The sequence below is a fragment of the Rhinolophus sinicus genome, chromosome 12, assembly GCF_057876585.1.
Source record: "Rhinolophus sinicus isolate RSI-liver-muscle chromosome 12, RSI-T2T, whole genome shotgun sequence".
Classification (NCBI taxonomy): Eukaryota; Metazoa; Chordata; class Mammalia; order Chiroptera; family Rhinolophidae; genus Rhinolophus; species Rhinolophus sinicus.
The window spans coordinates 29,174,454-29,194,046 of NC_142512.1; the positions used below are offsets into that span (position 1 = coordinate 29,174,454).

The following is a 19,593-nucleotide window of genomic DNA, read 5'->3' on the forward strand; positions in this document are numbered from 1 at the left end:
ATAGATGTACAAGTCCAGGAAGTGCAGAGAGGTCCAAACAAGATGAACCCAAACAGGTCCATACCAAGACACATTATAATTAGAATGGCAAAGGTTAAAGACAAACAGAGAATCCTAAAAGCAGCAAGAGAAAGGCAACGTGTAACCTATAAGGGAGCTCCCTTAAGATTGTCAGCTGATTCTCAACTAAAACTTTGCAGGCCAGAAGGGATTGGCACAAAATGTTCAACTTAATGAACAGTAAGGACCTACAACCAAGATTACTCTACCCTTTTTTTCACTCACACCTCCAACCCCCTTCCCATCTGGCAACCATCAATATGTTCTCCATATCTATGAGAGTGCTACCCAGAAAAGCTATAATTTAGAATCAAAGGACAGCTAAAGAGACTCCCAGACAAGAAAAAGCTAAAGGAGTTCATCATCACCAAACCAGGAATGTTATAGGGCTTTAAGATGGAAAAAAAAAATCAAAATTATGAATAAAATGGCAATAGCTACATATCTATCAATAATTATTTTCAATGTAAATGGATTAAATGCTCCAATCAAAAGACATAGGAGGGATGAATGGATAAGAAAACAAAACCCTTACATATGCTGCCCACAACAGACCCACTTCAGATTGAAAGACACACACAGAGGGAAAGAGATGGAAAAAGGTATTTCATGGAAATGGAAACCAACAAAAAAGCTGGGGTAGCAATACTTACACCAGACAAAATAGACTTTAAAACAGGCTATAACAAGACACAAAGAAGGACCCAGTAATACCATTTCTGGGTATTTTCCAAAGAAACCCAAAATGCTACTTTGAGGTGACATGTGCATCCATATGTTCATTGCAGCACTGTTTACAATGGCCAAGATGTGGAGGCAGCCTGGGTGTCTGTCAATGGAAGAATGGATAAAGAGGTGGTGGTGTATATATACAATGGAATATTGCTCGGTCATGGAAGGAAATGGGTTCTTGTCATCCACAGTGGCATGAATAGATCTAGAAGGTATTAATATTGTGCTGAGTGGAGTATGTCAGACAGAGAAAGACAGAAGCAATGTGATTTCACTTATATGTGGAATCTAAAGAACAAAATAAACAGATCAAAAACACTCTCATAGATACAGAGAAGATATTGATGGTTGCCAGATGGGAAGGGGGTTAGGGGTGTGAGTGAAAAAAAGGGAAGGGATTAAGAAGTACAAATTGATTGTTACAAAGTAGTCATGAGGATGTAGGATATAGCATAAGGAATATAGTCAATAATATTGTAATAACTATGTGTGATGTCAGATGGGTACTAGATTTGTTGGGGTGATAGATGGGAGGGGGTAAGGGGGCAAGGCAAAAAAGGTGAAGGGATTAAGAAATACAAATTGGCAGTTACAAAATAGTCATGGGGGATGTAAAGTACAACATAGGAAATACAGTCAATAATATGGTAATAACTATGTATAGTGCTAGGTGGTTACTAGACTAGTCACGGGGATCACTTCTTAAATTATATAAATGTCTAACCACTAGGCTGTACTCCTGAAATTAATATAAAATAATATTGAATATCAACTGTCAGTGGAAAATTAAATTTTTTGCGGGAAACGAGTAAACTCGTCATATCGCTTCTAGTTGGAACTGGCAAAAATTTTGCAAAGTAAATAAATAGAGACCTCTTTTTAAACTAAAACACTGAAAGTTTCATAGAAAAATATCAAATAGATCGAAAGATATGAATATTTTACGGAAAGTCTAATTTTGGCGAGAAAATGTCAAAAAAGCCCCGCGTTACGACGCGATTTGGCGGGAAAATGCCCGCTTACAAAGTGTTAAAAAGGGGGTTAAGGTGAAGGGGAATAAGAGGTTCAAATTTCCAGGTATAAAACAAATAAGTCATGGGGATGTAATGTACAGCATGAGGAATATAGTCAATGTTGTTTTTTTCTTTTTTTTAAAGATTTTATTGGAGAAGGGGAACAGGACTTTATTGGGGAACAGTGTGTACTTGCGGGACTTTTTCCAAGTCAAGTTGTCCTTTCAATCTTAGTTGTGGAGGGCGCAGCTCAGCTCCAGATCCAGTTGCCTTTAGTTGTAGGGGGCGCAGCCCACCATCCCTTAGATCAAACCAGCAACCTTGTGGTTGAGAGGATGTGCTCCAACCAACTGAGCCATCTGGGAGCTCAAGGTGTCATGTTCAATCTTAGTTGCAGGGGGTGCAGCCCACCATCCCTTGTGGGAGTCAAGGAGTGGAACTGGCGTGGTTTGCACTCCAACCAACCGAGCCATCTGGCCACCTGGGAGCTGAGTGGCAGCTCATTGACTTCATTCTAGTTGTGGAGGGTTCAGCTGGCTGGCCCATGTGGGAATTGAACCAGCAGCCCATTGCGCCGAGTTCACATTCTAACCAACTGAGCCACCTGTCCACCCCTATAGTCAATAATATTGTGATAGTATAGTACGATGTCAGATGGTTGCTGGACTTATCATAGTGATCACTTCTTTAAGTGTATAATGTTGAACTATGGTGCACCCCTGAAACTCATGTAATATTGTATGTTAGCTTTTTGTTTTTAATAAAAATCTTTAAATAAATAAAAAATGAGCCCTCCAAAGAATTAATATTTGAAAACTTTATTTTCTCAAATGAGCACCAACACAGATTGGAAATAGGAGAGAAACAATGCACTTTTTTCTAATACTGAGTCACTATGTACAAATACAGGAAAAGGTGAAGACAAATTATTTGAAAATAATTATCTTTGTTATTGAAGCAAAGTGACCTGAAAAATGCCACCAACAACAAAAAGACAAACAATAGAAAGTAACAAAACCCAAACCCAACAAATACACTTTGTAAACACAAGCATAAATTCTGTATTGAAAGATAGTCTCTGCAGGTTGGAAAAGGGAACTAACTCTCACTTTCACCAAAATGTTATACAAAAACATATGGGCAGATAGAATTTGGTAAAATGAGAATAACTTGTCTCACCTTGGCTTTGCCTTTCATTACTGGCAGATTTCATGGTTGTATTTTAATTTTAAAAATTAATCATCTCTTTCCTCTACCTAGAACACTAGCATGGTTTCTCATTTGAGGTGGATTCTTTTTTAAAATATATAAGTTGATTGTGTTCAACATTTGATTTCTCAGCCTCTTACTGAACCTGAGGCAGTTTGACCTTAAAAAAAGAAATAGCTGTTTACCAATAAAGTATGTATATTATTTGATTTATGTTCTCTTGACCCAAGCCAGTCCGTGTTTTACATGATGTGGCTTCTACAACAACTGGCGCCCTGGCATATGTGATGAGTACACCACACACATCTCAGAAACACAGATTTGACTCTGCTTGATCTTTACAAACAACAGTTTTCCTTTACAGTCTGTAGAAGTTGATCACACAAAGAAAGAAGAACAAGCTGGCAACAGCTCCATGCTCAGGAAAACAAAATCCTCGTGGTTTGTGCTGTTGGTCCACTCAGAAACAAAACCACTACCAGAGAAAAAGTGAAGAAAAACCTATGTGACCAAGGTGTAAACTGTAGGTGTAGTGTCCCCAATAAAAAAGAAAACAGGAGGCACAATCCAAAGTGCTTTTTGCACACGCACACACTCTCTCTCTTGTTTATTTTCTTTTCTAGCAAGTACTGGTGCAAGAAAACATTTCAGTTCTCAACCTGGTAATGAGTCTGCTCCTTTGGGAAAAATACAGAGGCATTGCTCTATTGCCTCCATCCAGACAAAAGTGAGGAAATCTATTTTTAAAAAAGAGTTCATTGGTGATCACTGTTTCCCTTAAAATATACTTCAAGAAATGCAGAGGAAACCATAGAATTTAAAAATGAAAATAAAAAGTGCTCTCAGGGGATCTGAGAAAACAGCACCAAATATATTATTTAAAAAATTAAATATTATTTACAAAAGTATATTTCACAAGCAACTGTTTCTTTTATATATATCCACTTGAAAATCTTTTTATAAAGGGGACACTTCTTTTTCACCGATCCACCAGTAAAGTTTCATTCTATCCTATTTCCATGATCTTACTGTCACAGGAGTTGGGGCAGTTCTCGGTCAGGTCCAGCTGACAGTCTGTGAGCATCAACTTTGGCTGTATTTGATTCATGTCAAATCAGCCCATCAGCAGCCTGAGACCAATACCAAGGGTGGGATGGGGGATGGGGTGTAATCCAGAGCCACCAAGGCCACACGACATTGGGTGGCACAGGGGAGATGGAACTAGAGAGCCTGCGGCTGGACTTCAGTGGAAAATGAAGACAGCTGCTGGCTGAGGTATAAACTCCATGCCTTTCTCACTTCTCCCTTTCCCCTTTCCTATTCCCTGTACCTCGCCTAAGTTTTACATCAAATTCCAATTCCCTGAACCTACGGAGGGTAAATGGATGAGGTCTTTGGTTATGCTCTGAGTCAATAATTTGGTGAGGAAATTAAAAAATGAACTGACTGAGGCCATAAGTTGATGCATCTCCATTGCTCAGTTGTGGTCTCTCCAATACTACTAGACATTAGATAGACAAGCCATGAATGGAGTTAAAAGTTGTAAGAAGCACTTTTGGTTTCATTGACACAAAGGGAAATCTAATGAGTTGGGTTTTTTCCCCCTGTAGTTATGGTAAAACCGATATTTTACTCAGATCTCTCGCATCAAGTATGGCACCACGCACCCACTGGATGCTCAATGGATAGTAACTGAAAAAAAAATCCAAAATCAGGGTCTCATTGGAGCCTGCTCTGGTCCGTGCAACAGAGACCCCATCCCCAAGGGACACATCGGTCCCTTCTGCCCACTGAAAATCCTAGGGCACCCCATGTCTGGTTTCTAGGTCACCACATTCCATTTTTAGACAGAACACCTACCTGTGTTTAATAATCCCCATTTTCTTTTTATGGAAAGGAGTATCAATAGCCAGGACAGTCCCTGAGCAAAGGGGCTAATCAAAATCCATAAACAAAGGCCACTACCCTCAGGAGGGATAGAGAGGGAAACCTATGACTTCTGTGCTGGCAAGCCAGCTTAGGAATGTGAAAGTTGAAAACATTTTTTATTTAGATCTTGGGCCTGGGAGTGCCTGGGAGCCAGAGGAGCTGTTTCTCTGGGAGCAGAAATGAAATACTTTTTCTGAACCTCAGTCTACTTTTTAGTTATATGGGGAGAAAAACTTAATTTCCCAGGACTACCTAGTAAAGCACCGAAAGATGTGGGCAAGAAGCCTTTGGGAACGCAATTCAACTTCTAAGAATCCTTCCGTTTTACAGAGGCAGTCTACTGCTGAATCTGGAGCTACCCTGCCTCCTGTCAGTGCTGCTATCCACCACTCCACTGCCAGGCCAGGACCATGCCCATCTCAGGTCCCCCAGTCTGCAATCAGCACACAGAGACACAAAAAGACATCTCCACATGGACTCATTCCCTATGGGAATTTGGTTCAATTCTGAAAATGTCCTGGGTTGGCTGCTTGAATCGTGGTTAATCAATTTTACAGATTCTTATCTCCAAGACTTTTGTGACTTTTAAGGTGAATATTCCTCTAGGGTCAGCCTACTTGGAGAGTGAGATACTGAGAATTACCTTACATAACCTACTCATATCTGAACAATAATATTTTCCGTCTCAGCAATGAAATTAACTCACTTAGATGAGTTTCGGTCGTGCACCGCGTACTGGCTGAATCGCTGTAGAACAGGCTTCACAGTGTTGATTAAATGTAACGAACTCTTCTCTCTCATGAGCCTTACAAGGGTTTGTTCTCCACTTCCCCAAATATAACAAACTTTGGGTCGGGAAGTGGGGATTCCAGGGGTAATATTAGAATTTGTAACTTGAGGTGTGACATCAAATTAAGCCCTCCCCACTGCTGGACCACTCGGATCGTTTTTCCCCTCCATGCATAACATTCAAGTCCAAGGAAAACAGCGAGGGGCATGAGGAAGCTACCAGCCAACCTCGGGACTTTGTCTTCCACAATCTACAATGATAGAACTGGAGAAAAACACCCAAAACTCTACGTACAAATAATTGCTGATCTCACTGAAGCTATTGCATACCAAAGAGGAACGATGCAACTAACCTGTAATGGTTCAAATCTAAACTACTCCTGCCATTCCCCCACCCCCACCCCTACCTTGCCACAATGCTCATTTCTTAGTGAGGGTCAGGGGGAAAGGTCAGACAGTCAGAAACGCTAACTGGTTCTACTTGTTTTCTTCTGGCCCAATATTGGAGCCATTTCTGCAGGAGCTCCCAAACTGCAGCCCCCTTTGTTCCCTTTCTCCCCAATTACTGATTTTACTTGGTTCCTAGTCAAAGCCTTTGGGGTGTTTGGATCTTGCACTCATTGCAAACGGCAGTCCCCTCTCCTCTCACCTACAGGGGCTGAACAGACAAAGAAGGTGATGAGAGGAGCAGTGAGGCATCAGAGTCATCAAAACCCATCTGGGCTCTTCCCCAAGTTACTCACTGCTGCCAAGATAAGCCCCCAACTCAGCCCAGGAGAACCAGGCTACTGCCCTGCCAGCTAGAATTAGGGCCACTTCTTGTGCTCACATGCTAGCCTGGCACATTTGGTGTCAGGAACAGAGAAGCTTCTGATCAGAGAGAATGCAGTCATGAGGTATTTTTTTTCTCTTTGTCCTTTTAGACAAGTTGGTTATTTCAAGCCTAAAGTTCCCAGGTCTTCCAGGAGCAGCACAATTTTGTTCCTACCTCTACCCTCCCATCCCCTGCCCACCCCCAGCACCCTCGAGGTCCCCCCCTTTCCCTCTTCCTCACACCCCTGTGCTGTGCCACTGCTCTCCTGACAAGAGGCCATCAGGCAGCTCTTGCTCATCAAGGTGGGCTGCCGCCATGCGGTGAGTCGTCTGTTCTTTTTGTTGTTTTCTTTCCAGCCAACACTAGAACAGAGAGAGAAGCCAGGATCAACTCACAAACAGATACAAAGCAAAGAGACAGAGGGACAGCGATTTAGAGGCCGGTCACCAGAGAGACGGCGTCAGGGTGGGAGAATGCCCCAGATGGCAAGGCCCCTAAATGGATGGAACCAAGTGTTCAGTCACTCTCTCACGCTTGGGTAGAATGTTCAGTTGGATGGCATTCACGTGGACACTGGGTTGGGTGGCTATTCTCCGATCAGTCCCAGCCATTGTCCTTGATCATGTGTGCTAGCTCAATGATGTATTTTCCTTCTTTATATTTCTGGCTGCTTTCAAAGGCATGTTCCTAGGAAACACAAGGAAGAGAGAAGACACTGAATGACCAAAAAACAAGCAGGTGACTTTGGTAGCAAATGAGCAAAAGTGGGGCCAATGACAGGCACCAGGACCACGGAAGCACTGAGAGAATTCCCACCACACAAGCACACGCTGTCCCTTTCAATTCACTATAGCACTCAGGCAACACTAGAACTTTCTCAGTATGTACAGAATTTAAGTATTGTGAATTTAAATATTCTAAACATTTTCTCAATATTTCCAGTAGAGTTTCTTTAGGGTCTTTGCTCATTCAAGTCTTTGTCCAAATGTCACTATCTCAGTGAAGTCTTTCCCAATTACTCTACTTAAAATCATAACTGCAGCAATCCCTCTCCCCTTTTCCTGCTTTGTCTCCACAGCACTTACAGCTTTCAGACATACAATATAACTTGGTTATCTATTTTGTGTACTGTGTCTCCCACTACTACAGTATAAATTTCATGGAAGGCAGAGATTTTCATTTGTTTTGCTCATTGCGGTATCCCTAATGCCTAGAAGACCACTTGGCACAAAATAGGTCTTCAACTGCTGAAAGAATGAATGCACATATATAGCTTTTGTCCTAGGGGAACTCGGTTTCTGACACTTACCAGAAATCTGTCCTATGGTGTATCCATAAAATCTCTGAGTCATAATTTTAAACTGTACTTTGGTAAGTTTAGAGAAAAAGACACTCAGGGAGCAAAAGTACTGTGGTGCCCGACAGGTCTTCTTTTAATTTCTTATCTTGCTGTTTCTCTGTCAAATGTGTGAAGTCTGTTTTTCCTTCACTGCCTTTCTCTAGGGAGGCAGGAGCTATTTGCACTCCAGGCTGAAGAATCTGGCAGCCCTCGAGCCCCAGCCCGCTGCCAGGCCTCCAGAGGGAAAGCTCAATACAAAGCACCTGGCAGGTGACCATCCTAAACTTGCATTGTGGGGGACCTTCCCAGCTTATAATGAGCTTCACAGAAAGAAGTCCTGTGTAGGTGTAGGATAAAAGGGCTATTTTACTAGCAGACAGATACATCAAAACATCTTGGTGCATTATCAGAATCATTAGATGGCTAAGCTGGTTGTACAGAAGCAGTGGACATCAGCTCTTCCTCCTGAGTCCCCATATAAGTAACTAAATCCTATAGTCGATAGGTTCTGGGCAGCATTTATATGAACTATATCTTCTGTACTAGAGCTCAGGGGCTTTGGGTTTCAGAACAGGAGTTCAGATTTGAGTCTCTTGTTGAGAGAAGAATCGTTACACACGATGGAGTTACACACAGTGGAGAAGGGAGCGGCAGGCACCAAAGAGAGAATGAGCAAATACACACCAGACACACACGAGCTGAGGACTCAGCAGTAATTTCCCTGACACTTCATTATTCCCCAGTGAGTGGGTGTTGTATGTGTGTATAAGAGGTGTGTATACAGCAGAGAATGTGGGTCAGGAATAAGACCCACTGTTCCATAGTAGTTGTGCTCAGGGTAGGAGAGAGGAAATAAAAACAAAACTAAGAAAGTGAGACTGTATCTCTATTCAACAACAAAAAGAAGAAAAGAAAACAAAAGAAAAAAATCAACAGCCCTCAAGCCACAGGGCATTTGCAAAACGTCACAACTGGACTCCAGTGGACAGAGTACTACCATCTGGAGTTTACAACACCCCAGAGTGAATCCCACTTCTGCTTCCTAGTATCAGAAGCATCACTTAACCATTTACAATTTACAAAATTATAAACTTTCCAAATTGGGTTAATTATAGACACTTCGCAGGCTTATTGTGAGGGTCAGAAGAAATCATGCAATGAAAGATCTGAGCACTGGGCGTGGCCCATAAGAGGTGAGCAATAAATAAACATTTGGGGAGATAGATGTCTCTCCATTGTCCCATTATTATCACTATACTTGTCAAACTGTTTTGTCTGTTTACCTGTGTCTTTTCCTCCTTGGTGTCATGACTGTACACACCCTGAGGGCAAGGACTGGATCTCTTCGCTTTTGTATCCAGCACAAAGGCTTTCAATAAAGCTTTGTCAAAGGAATGAATTATTTTAAGGAGTAAAACCAATCAACTCAGATTTATCTTCTGTCTGTAATCCAACACATCCTCAAAGGAGTAAGATAACCAAGAGGTTAGGAAACAGAAGGGGCAGGACATTTCTGGATCATCAACACCAGAACTGTGGCCCCCAGATCACCCAGAGGGGACCAGTGGCCGTACAGAAGGAACAGAATGGCCAAGGCCAGTTTCTCCCACGAGGAACAGCCAAGGCCGCCACAGGGAGCGCTGGCTAAACCACGCTCGCATCATGAATCACAATGTCTAGGTTTTTCTTCTTTCTCATCCTGAACACGTCAAGGGAGACGTACAAGATGGACTCTAAAGGCAGTGCTGCTGCTCCACTGCAGACTCCACCTGCGGCAGTTTTTCAGATCTGCACTATTTTGAACTTTATTTAAATGGAAGCATATTTTTATGCCTGGCTTCCATTGCTCAACATCATTTTAAAAATAGATTTCATATTTTTAGAGCAGTTTTAGATCACATCAAAAAGGAGCAGAAGGCACAGAGGTTTCCCCTACACTCCCTGCTCCCACATAAACAACCTCCCCCACTATCAAAGTCCTGCAGAATGGTGCATTTGTGACAGTCAACAAACCTACACTGACACAGCATTATCACTCCGCCAGCAGTTTCGACTACTCCTTCAGGCTCCTTCTGAAGCGAACTAATGCAGGTCTATATGAGCCAGCCCCACACTGACCCTAGGCAACTGACAGGACAGGGAATTTGAGGCTCTCTAAAATATTTCTTTTATATTGGGGAAGGGGAACAGGACTTTATTGGGGAACAGTGTGTACTTCCAGGACTTTTTCCAAGTCAAGTTGTTGTCCTTTCAATCTTAGTTGTGGAGGGCGCAGCTCAGCTCCAGGTCCAGTTTCCGTTGTTAGTGGCAGGGGGCGGAGCCCACCATCCCTTGCGGGAATCGAGGAGTCCAACCGGCAACCTTGGGGTTGAGAGCCCACTGGCCCATGTGGGAATCGAACCAGCAGCCTTCGGTGTTAGGAGCACGGAGCTCTAACCGCCTGAGCCACTGGGCCGGCCGTGAGGCTTTTTATATGAAATAAAATGCCCTCCCAGAGACGGGAAGGTTCATTTTTCAATATCCCCATAATGACAGAGAGGGCAAAGACAAGCACTGTGGAAAGAGCTTCCAATAATAATAACAGCAGTAACAATAGTACGAGTTTATTTTCAGTGAACATGTATACCTCCTCCTACCCTGGCAGAGGACGCACTCTCCTAGGTACCAAGATGTGATAAATATTTGTTGAGCTAAGCAATGAAGGTATGACCGTCCAGTTGGGAAAGTCCAGCCATGACTATGTCTGACAGTGGACAGTAATTAACAATGTTTGAGGACGCCTAGCACAGTGCCAGGGACCTGAAATGTTCTGGGGACATTTATGGGAGCATTACAGGGCATGGGCTCTGCAGCCAGACCATTCCCTGGACTCTATCCTGGTTTGGCCACATAATGGCTAGATAGCATTAGACATACTACCATGTTTCCCCGAAAATAAGACTGTTCTTATACTGTATTTCCCCGAAAATAAGACCAGGTCTTATATTAATTTTTGCTTCAAAAGACGCATTAGGGCGTATTTTCAGGGGATGTCTGATTTTTTCATGTATAACAATCTACATTTATTCCAATACAGTCATGTCATCTTCTTCTGGAACATCATCATAACGTACTAAATGTGTCTGTCTGGCTGATGATCTTCACTGGGACTTATTTTCGGGGTAGGTCTTATTTTCGGGGAAACATGGTATTAACCTCCCTAATCCTCAATTTCCTCATCCATAAAATAAGGATTAAAATATGACCGATTCTCTAGGGATGCCGTGAAGAGCAAATAAAATAACGCATGTCTAGAATATGGTAAGCTGTCAGGAAATGCTATGTGCTATTACTATGATTTACTACATTAAAAGGTAAAAAGGGTATGTATCTCAGGGGCGGGTGTGAAGGAATGAGTAGGAAGAGGGAACTATCGGTGAAAGGGGAAGAATGAGTGTGGCAAACAGAGTGTGCCAGGAAGTGCCCTTTGAGCTCAGTTTTCCCGTCCTGGTCTAAGACAATCCCCCCAGGCCACAGAAAGCTTTCTTCTACTGTGAGGCTCTCAGCTGTCCCCTTCGTGGCCTTCTCTCCATCAACCAGATTCCTCAGTACTTACATATTTCCAGCCCAGAGTGGTTTTGCAGTTTTCACAGTAAATGTCTGCGACTGCATGCAGTCCTGTTAGCAACACTCGCTCTTCTGCAGGCCCGCAGCCCACATTAACTCTATGCCAAGGGACAGAGAGAGAGAGAGAGAGAGAGTAGTTAGTCACATGTTCATCAGTTGTTCAAGCTGAGCTTCCAGCAGAAAATTAACCGAGCATGGCTGCCTCAAGGGAAGCCAACACCGAGGAGGGCATCCTCTACCACTGAAATCAGTTACAATCCCCAAAAGGTGGGAAATCTCTACTGAAGTGAATTTCAGGTCTGATTCAATGAGTCTACTAAACATAGTCGTTATGGTTGAGACTCTGGTTGGAATTTTTCTAAAAAATGCTTTTAAGCTTGTGATATAAGGGAACAAACTGACAACCACACTGTGAAGTCCAGCCACGAGCCCATCCAGCCTCAGAGCTTACTGAAGACTGGATGCCGCCGGAGATGGCAAACATGGCGGGCCAGGCTCGTCCTGATCAAGGCTGAGTGAGCCCTGGGTATCAAATACACTATCCTCCTCCACAGAGCAGGCACTGTCTCAAGCCAAATGTGCCAGATTGTTATTTTCACAGGTCATCAGGCTTGTGTGAGCTTCACCTTCCTTTCCCAGAGAAGAGGCTATACATGATGTGCCCACGTAACGACTGAGGGCTGTGGTAGCATGTGCGTCTGCAGGAAGGGATGAAGACTCTCCCCTTACTGGGCCTTCCCTCCAGCCTTAGCTCCTTCAGCAGATGTTGGTATCTTCTGTTCACCCGCTGTCTCTATCCCAACAACATATTGCACACCTGGTTAGAAGACCTCATGTTTGGCTCTCAGAAGCACGTCAGCCTCTTCCCTATGAGACCACAGCCCTCTGATATACCTACTGGGGGTAATGAATATATTAATTTTGAGCCAAAGATGCTTCCAAAAAAAAAAAAAAAAAATTCCCCAAAGGTAACCAGCTACCATTTGTACAGAGTAATGCTCTATGCTTTTTTTTTTTTTTTTTTTTTTTTTATTTCTTGTGGCACAGAGGACAGGGTCCATTGTTGAATTATCTTTGAGGGTTATTTTTTCCCCCACCCCTTAATATTTGCACCAAACAGTGGATGTACTATTCAGAGACACTCACACTGAGTTAAAGAGGTATGCTCGTCCTTGACTTCCTTGGAACGACTGAAATGCAAGAAAACAAATCGATAGTTAGATGTCCATTTCACTCACCCACTCGGGAAACCAGCCCCAAATCACAACAATCATGATCTTCCAGGACTGACACAACAAAAAGAAAACAGTAAGCCAGTTAATAGTCCAGCTGGCAGATGGCATAGCGGGAGGAGAAGGCAGAATAAACAGAGCTACAGCGTCAGGGCCAGCCCACACTTGGGACTGTTTTCACCAGCCCAGGTGAGAAGATATGAAAAGCCCAAACCCCACAGTATCATTAAAAATTTCTTCCCTCCTTACATGGTCTGATATAATGAATCCACCTGAGATCATTAATCCACATTGGCCTTTCCTAGACCCACTTGATTTCAGTTATCTGTGCTGGCCATAGCTTTCCTTGAGTTGTCTAAGGTATAGAAACCACTGCCAGCACCTTGGCTTGCCCTGCAGGGTCCAATCCTGCAGAAGACAGCAAAGAATCCCCGAGGTAAGAATAAACCACCAAACCCACCTTCTCACTTGTCTTGCCTTGTAGATCTTAACTGCCATGACAGTTACAACCCTCCTAAATGGGAGCTCTCCTTTTGAGGTGTAAGCAACTTGATCGCTAGATCACAGGAATGCTCATTAAGCAGCAATCCCATTTTAACTTCAAGCTTAAATATGAGCTTCTTTCTTCCGGCTGGAGGGTGGCAGGGAAGAGGAGAAACAGGAGCCAGAGCTTGCCATGCAATTTGGCATCTACTTCCATTAACACAGCCCCTATCCGTGGTTTCCTCCTCTGGTTACACTGAAATGTCTGGCTGACATGAGCCAGCCGTGTTCTGCATTGCTGCCTGCATTTTTAATGTGATCTGACAATTGTACCCTGAATGAAAAATCCTAGTCTGCTCTGAAAACCACTCTGAAAAACAAACAAACAAATAAAGGGCTCTCCCATGACCTCTGTTATTCAATAGCTGGAGAAATCCGGGGGTGATTGGTTAACAGATAACCAGAGGGTAGGAGAGAACCAGACAGGACACAGATCACTGCACACAAGACAGTCATTGTCAGAAGCACAGGACTTTAGGTATCAGTGTCACCAGCCGAAGAGAAAGGCAAAATTCTTGGCTTGAGGAAAAACTGCCTTTGGGGCAGCTAGAATGTCGGTTGCCTCCAACATACATATGCACCAGAAGCCTTCGCGCCAGGTGTGGCTCCAGATGTTCCCCAGTTGCTGCTCAATCCTAAACCAGAGCTTTCTCTTTCCCTTTGGGTCTTGAAACATCCCTCGGGAACATGGGAGCTCCCAGACTAAAATTGAGCATGAATACGAGTGTCACAGCTTCAAAACTTGGGACCTGGAAGTCCCTGCCAAGTGTTTGGATAAGACAATGTCCCAGCGACGCAAATCATAGATTTGGCCAACCTGACAGCTCAACCTGGGAGCACAGACACCCAAGCACTGCCAGTGTAGCAGAAGCTTCACCATCTGGCCCCACCAACCTCTGCAGTCTCTTTTCTTGCTACTTTCCCACTGTGTCCTTTGCTCTAGTCAGGCCAAACCACATGCAGTTCCTGCATTTCACCAACTTTGCCCACTATGTTCACTCAGATGGGGAGGCTCTTTCACTGGACCAATCCTAAGTCTCAGCTCAGCTTCTTCTCCATCGTAAGGCTTTCCCTGACCTTCCCAGGAAGGGGTACCCATTGGCACTTGGGTTCTGGACTCCTCTCGCTCCCTGTCTGTTCATTTCTGTTCTTTGATTTTAAGAAGGAATTTGGACCAGCTGACTTCCAAGTCCCCTTCCAGCTCCAAAACTATATTCTCTTCTGATTCCATGGTCCTAAATTATGGCTAATTGGGAGTGTCATCCTGTAAGAAACTTTTATCAAGACCTTTAAATTCAGAGCTTAGAAGAAGGTGGCTATGGGAAAACAAATTCTAGAAGAAAGTGGACAGGAAAATGACAACATAAAGCAACCCACTTATTTCTCAGATACTCACAGGCCATCTATTATCTGCTAGGCACAACTGCGAATGCAGGGAGAGAGGCAGCACTGGAAGATTTTCCAGGGCAGCAGTATCCCCAGAAGATAAACAAGGCAATCCTCCAGGGTAGGAAAAAAATACTAGAAATTTTGTCTAACAGTCATACTACATGGACTGCCACTGGGATCTTTCCTGAGCTAGTCTGTGTCATGTGTGTACAGGTATCTAGAAGGAAGTATGGGGTCCTCACTGTGTGTGTGGGGGGGGACCCTTCTGTCTTTGCTTTTAGCACATCATGTATCCTGTTGTTTCTATGCTATAGGATGTCAGTAATGACACTGATCTTATAAAAACAGGATCTTTAAACAGTAGGATCCTTGTAGTTGTTTGTATTGGGATCAAGTACCACAAAGAGGTTCACTTACATCAAAGTACTTAAAGATGGCAAGATAAATTATGCATTTGTCTTTTGCAAAAAGATGAGCAATCTCAAGTAGCTGGCCTTTGTGGTAAAAAGTAGCAGATAGCAGGCTACTTTGCAGTATTTTCCAATAAATAAATAAAACATACTAAATCTGTCCCTTCAAAGTAAAGATGACACTTTAACAGGGAATGGGAATATAATTCCTTTTCAAAAGAAACTTATGCTGTGGAGAGAACTGGAATTTGGTATTATTTTCATTTTATATGATCTTTGCAGTTTAAAATGGATATGCCTGTACAAAAATTAATTCAAAATAGATGACAGAAGAAAATGCAGGATAAAAATCTTTGTGACCTTATATTAGAAAAGATTTCTTAAAAACACTAATTCGAAAAAATATATGTACCCCTATGTTTATTGCAGCATTATTCACAATGGAAACAACCGAAATGCCCATCAGTAGACGACTGGATAAACAAAGTGTGGTACATTTACACAATGGAGTATTACTCTGCCATAAAAAAGAATGAAATCTTACCATTTGCAATGATATGGATGGACCTAGAGAACATTATGCTAAGCGAAATAAGTCAGATTGTGAAAGACAAATACCATGCGATCTCATTATATGTGGAATCTAAAGAACAGAATAAATGAGCAAACAAAACAGAAACAGTCTCAGAGATGCAGAGAAAAAACTGATGGTTGCTAGATAGGAGGGGGTTTGGGGGATGGGGGAGGAAAAAAAAAAGATTTCTTAGACACAGGCCCATGAAAAGATGCTTAATATTGCTAGTCATTAGAGGAAATGCAAATCAAAAACACAATAAGATAGCGCTAAACACGTATTAGAATCATTAATTTTTTTTCTTTTAACTGACAAAACTAAGTGCTATCAAGAATGCGTAGCAACTGGAATTCTCCGACATTACAGAACAGCACAGCCACTTTGGACAAGAGTTTGGCGGTTTCATTTTGCCAAGGGAAATGAAAACAAAAATTTATGTTTACACAAAACCTGTATGAGAATGTTTTTTAGCAGCTTTAGTCATAATTGTCCAAAACTGGAAACAACCTAAATGTTTCTCAATTGGTGACTGGATAAATAAACTGGTACATCCATATAGCAGTACTCTGTAATAAAAATGAACAAACTATCAATACACATAACAACATGGATGAGTCTGAATGAAATGCATGAAGCTAACAAGATCAGTGGTTGCCACAGGTTATGGGTGTGGGGGGAATTTGACTACAAAGGGGTAACAGGGGCAATAGAACTGTTCCCTTATCTTGATTGAAGGGGTGGTTGCAAGACCAGGTATTTGTCAAAACTCACAGGACCCTATACCAAAGAGTGAATTTTACTGTGTAAAATTAGAAATGATTTTTTTTTAAATCCAATAAAATTTTTAAAAATAAGCCATCTCTAAAATTTCCCATGTCTGTACACTGTACCCCTATATTTGTACAATTAGTTGTAAATAATTTCCTAATCTATTTAAAAGAATTCCAAACAAAGAGTTTCAGGGGGATTTGAAGTCTTGTTAAAAACCACTTTTCTGAAAAATTTGCAAGAGCAACTGCAAAATTCAGCAAAAACCTTTGTGTAACTGGAGGAAGGGGTGGAAAATGGGGAGTCATGATTTTTGTAAGCACAAAGATGCTCATGTCCCGTCTGAACCGACCTTTTCTTGTAAGGAGGTTTTCAGAAAAGGAAACGGTTATAACGAAGGACTGAAATGCACTTTCTTTGGGGCACACCTTTGAATTACTCTATGAGAAAGTGATAAGCAAGGTTTGTGGGTTTTTGTTTTTTTTAAAAAGAACATATTCGTATACCTTCAATAAAATAAGACTAAAAACAAATTTATTAATTGTTTTATTTTTCTTCCATCCTTAAAAATTACATCAATCATGAAATGTTTCTTATCTATGTTTATAATGTACATATTACATAGCAGCACACGTATACTATTTATAAGTATACATATATTAGGAGTATATAATATGCTCAAACGTTTTACTGATTTTGAAAGTTTGGAGGCCACTGCTTTGGGGGTTCCAGAGTAGGGCCTATGAGTAATTTTCTCTAGCTTGACGGATTAGAATTCCTAGAGAGTGGGGGTAGGGGAGGACAGACGGCAGAGACGAGCAACGCCAGCCAGGCCCAGAGGCGCCTCACGGAGCCACCGGGGTTCCTCCAGGCCTGTTCTCCGACAGTGTGCTGGCAGAGGTCCACACTCTGCAAAGGCTGCCGAACCCAAGCAAGGCCGTCTTAGTGGCAGCATCTATGCAGGAACCCCTGAGCAACAGTGTCTATGAACCTATTTGCTCAGCCTGGCACTCAGGGACAGCTGAATATCCTGGGGCAGGACTCTGGAAGCTCTTCCCCCATGGCTTTCACACTGGGCTCCTGCCAAGTCAACAGTTATGATGGGAAAAACAGCGACTGAGAACAACAGGCATCTTGCAAATAGACACAGACACGAATAGCCCCGGCTGGGTCACTGTATCCTGTGGGGCCCAGCCCAGCCTGGCACAACCAGGCACGGCCTGACTCCCTTGAGTGAGAATGGTACCAAAGGTGGGGAGACTGAAAGGAGGTTAAGGAACCCATTAGCACGAAGCAAACAGAACCTCAGCCCAGGAGATCCCAAACAGACGGTCAGACACATTTGTTTGCTGTCATTACTGCCAAGTAACAAAGCAGCTCTTTTCCGTGTTGTGTGTTAACCAAGGCTGGTGTTCAGGTCTCCAGGAAAAGGTTTTTGTTATTTTTTAAATTACACAAAACTTTTCTTCTGTCCTTTTAAAGGAAAGTAATCATTTCAGGCCCAGCCCTTCCAGCCAGCTCAAAGGAACGGAAAGGGCTTTGAGTTTCCTGTTTAGTAACCAAAACCACTGATTTCTGGCCCCTCTGAAAGTCTGGATGACAGCAATTCCTTTTAAAAGTAGGAGGGCCATTGAAAAATGAATACTTTTGGGGGGAGGTGGCAACAGAGCAAACATGTAGGTTCATTCCCCTTGGTGACAGGCACAGGTCTTCGCCCTGGAGACCTATTCTTTGAAAGACACAGGCATGAAATCCTTCAGGCATGAAGCACAACCCCTCAAACACAGGCCCCTTCCTCTCACTGGGAAGGTCAGCCATTATCAACATAGTATGTGCCTCAGGAGGTGCACAGAGAGATGAGGGAAACAGATGTCCACCTGCCTACACAGCTGTAATATGATAAGAGGACCTAGTCCTGGCACCAGAAATTCAGGATCAGGTTCTGGTTTTATAACTTCAACTTACTAGCTACTTGACCTTGGGAGAATTATTGGGCTTCTCTCAGCTTCCACATCTTTTATATCTGTAGATGGAAACCATGCCTGTATCTCACGGGGTTGTTGAGAATAGTACGTAAAACAAGGCAAGTGAAGTGCCGATTTAAAAGGTCAGCTCCCTATCTTTCCTCTTTGACCTGTTCGGGAGCCTGGAGAAGAGAGATGAAAAGGCTGATTCTATTATAATTTACTCGGTTCGTCAACGTCCTTTTCTTCGGTGATGCTGTTCTCCCCTTTCTCTACTATTATGACAAAAGGCAAGTCTTCCACTCTTTGTAACTCAATGTCCTATAAAAATGGAGGAATAGGATTGATCCCTTCCAGTTATAATATTCTGTGACTCCTTTAAAGTACTTGGTGCTTGTTTCTACAACCTACAATCCACACAATTTTAATCACATGGGCTTCAAAAAGGCAGACTGCCAGAGTTTGAGTCCTGGTTTTGCCATATACTAGCTATGTTACTAATTTGAGCAAGCACTGAACTTCTCTAAGGCTCAATTTCCTAATCTGTAAAGTGGGCACAATAAAATAGTATTCACACTCACACCAGATTTGTATACGAAATAGATGAGATAATGTGTATAAAAGAAAGTGCTTCCTAAACTTCAAGACATTATATAAATGTTGTTGTTGTTGTTGTTGTTAGAACTTGTTTTATTATATAGCTATAAAATAACTTGGTACAAACAGCAAGTTGAGGTTTTTTTTCATTGACATGTAATTCACAGTACTATAAAAGTCACCCTTTTAAAGTATACAATTCAGTGGCTCTTGGTTTATTCACAAGGTTGTGCAACCATCACCACTATCTAATTCTAGAACATTTTCATACCCCAAAGAAATCTCACATCATTACTAGTCACCTTCCATTTCCTCTGCCCCTAAATCCTGGCAACCACACATCTACTTTCTACGTGTCGATTTGCTCAAGGCACGATATACTATACTACATATCATCTCAGTGAAAGGCTGCAGAAGTATTAGGTAGAGAGACACAAAGGAGGGTTAGTAAAACCCCTGCCCTTGGGGTGTCGGCTAAACACTCCCTCCTCAGCAGAACTGACATTAGGCTGGGGAGGGTCAGGCCAGTCCTTTTTCCTTTCTCATTCTTTTCTCCATGGTTAGACATGGTAGAGTTTCCTATTTAGGGCAAAGTAAGCTACAGGCTCCATTCCCAAGAGCTGAA

General features: G+C 42.5%; 1 protein-coding gene across 3 annotated transcripts in view; it reads right to left on the minus strand.

Moving 5' to 3' along the window:
• Window positions 1–2,607: 2,607 nt before the first annotated feature.
• YPEL2 (yippee like 2) overlaps window positions 2,608–19,593 on the minus strand; it is a 57,957-nt gene continuing 40,971 nt past the window's right edge. For all 3 annotated transcript variants that reach the window (XR_012492313.2, XM_019736355.3, XM_074320472.2), the window contains 3 exons: window positions 12,638–12,681; window positions 11,481–11,589; window positions 2,608–7,233 (listed from right to left, as the gene is read on the minus strand). Coding sequence is in view for 2 of the 3 variants with exons in the window: in XM_019736355.3 (XP_019591914.1) it covers window positions 7,144–7,233; window positions 11,481–11,589; window positions 12,638–12,681 (243 nt within the window). In the remaining variant the exon portion in view is untranslated. The remainder of the gene's footprint in view (window positions 7,234–11,480; window positions 11,590–12,637; window positions 12,682–19,593) is intronic.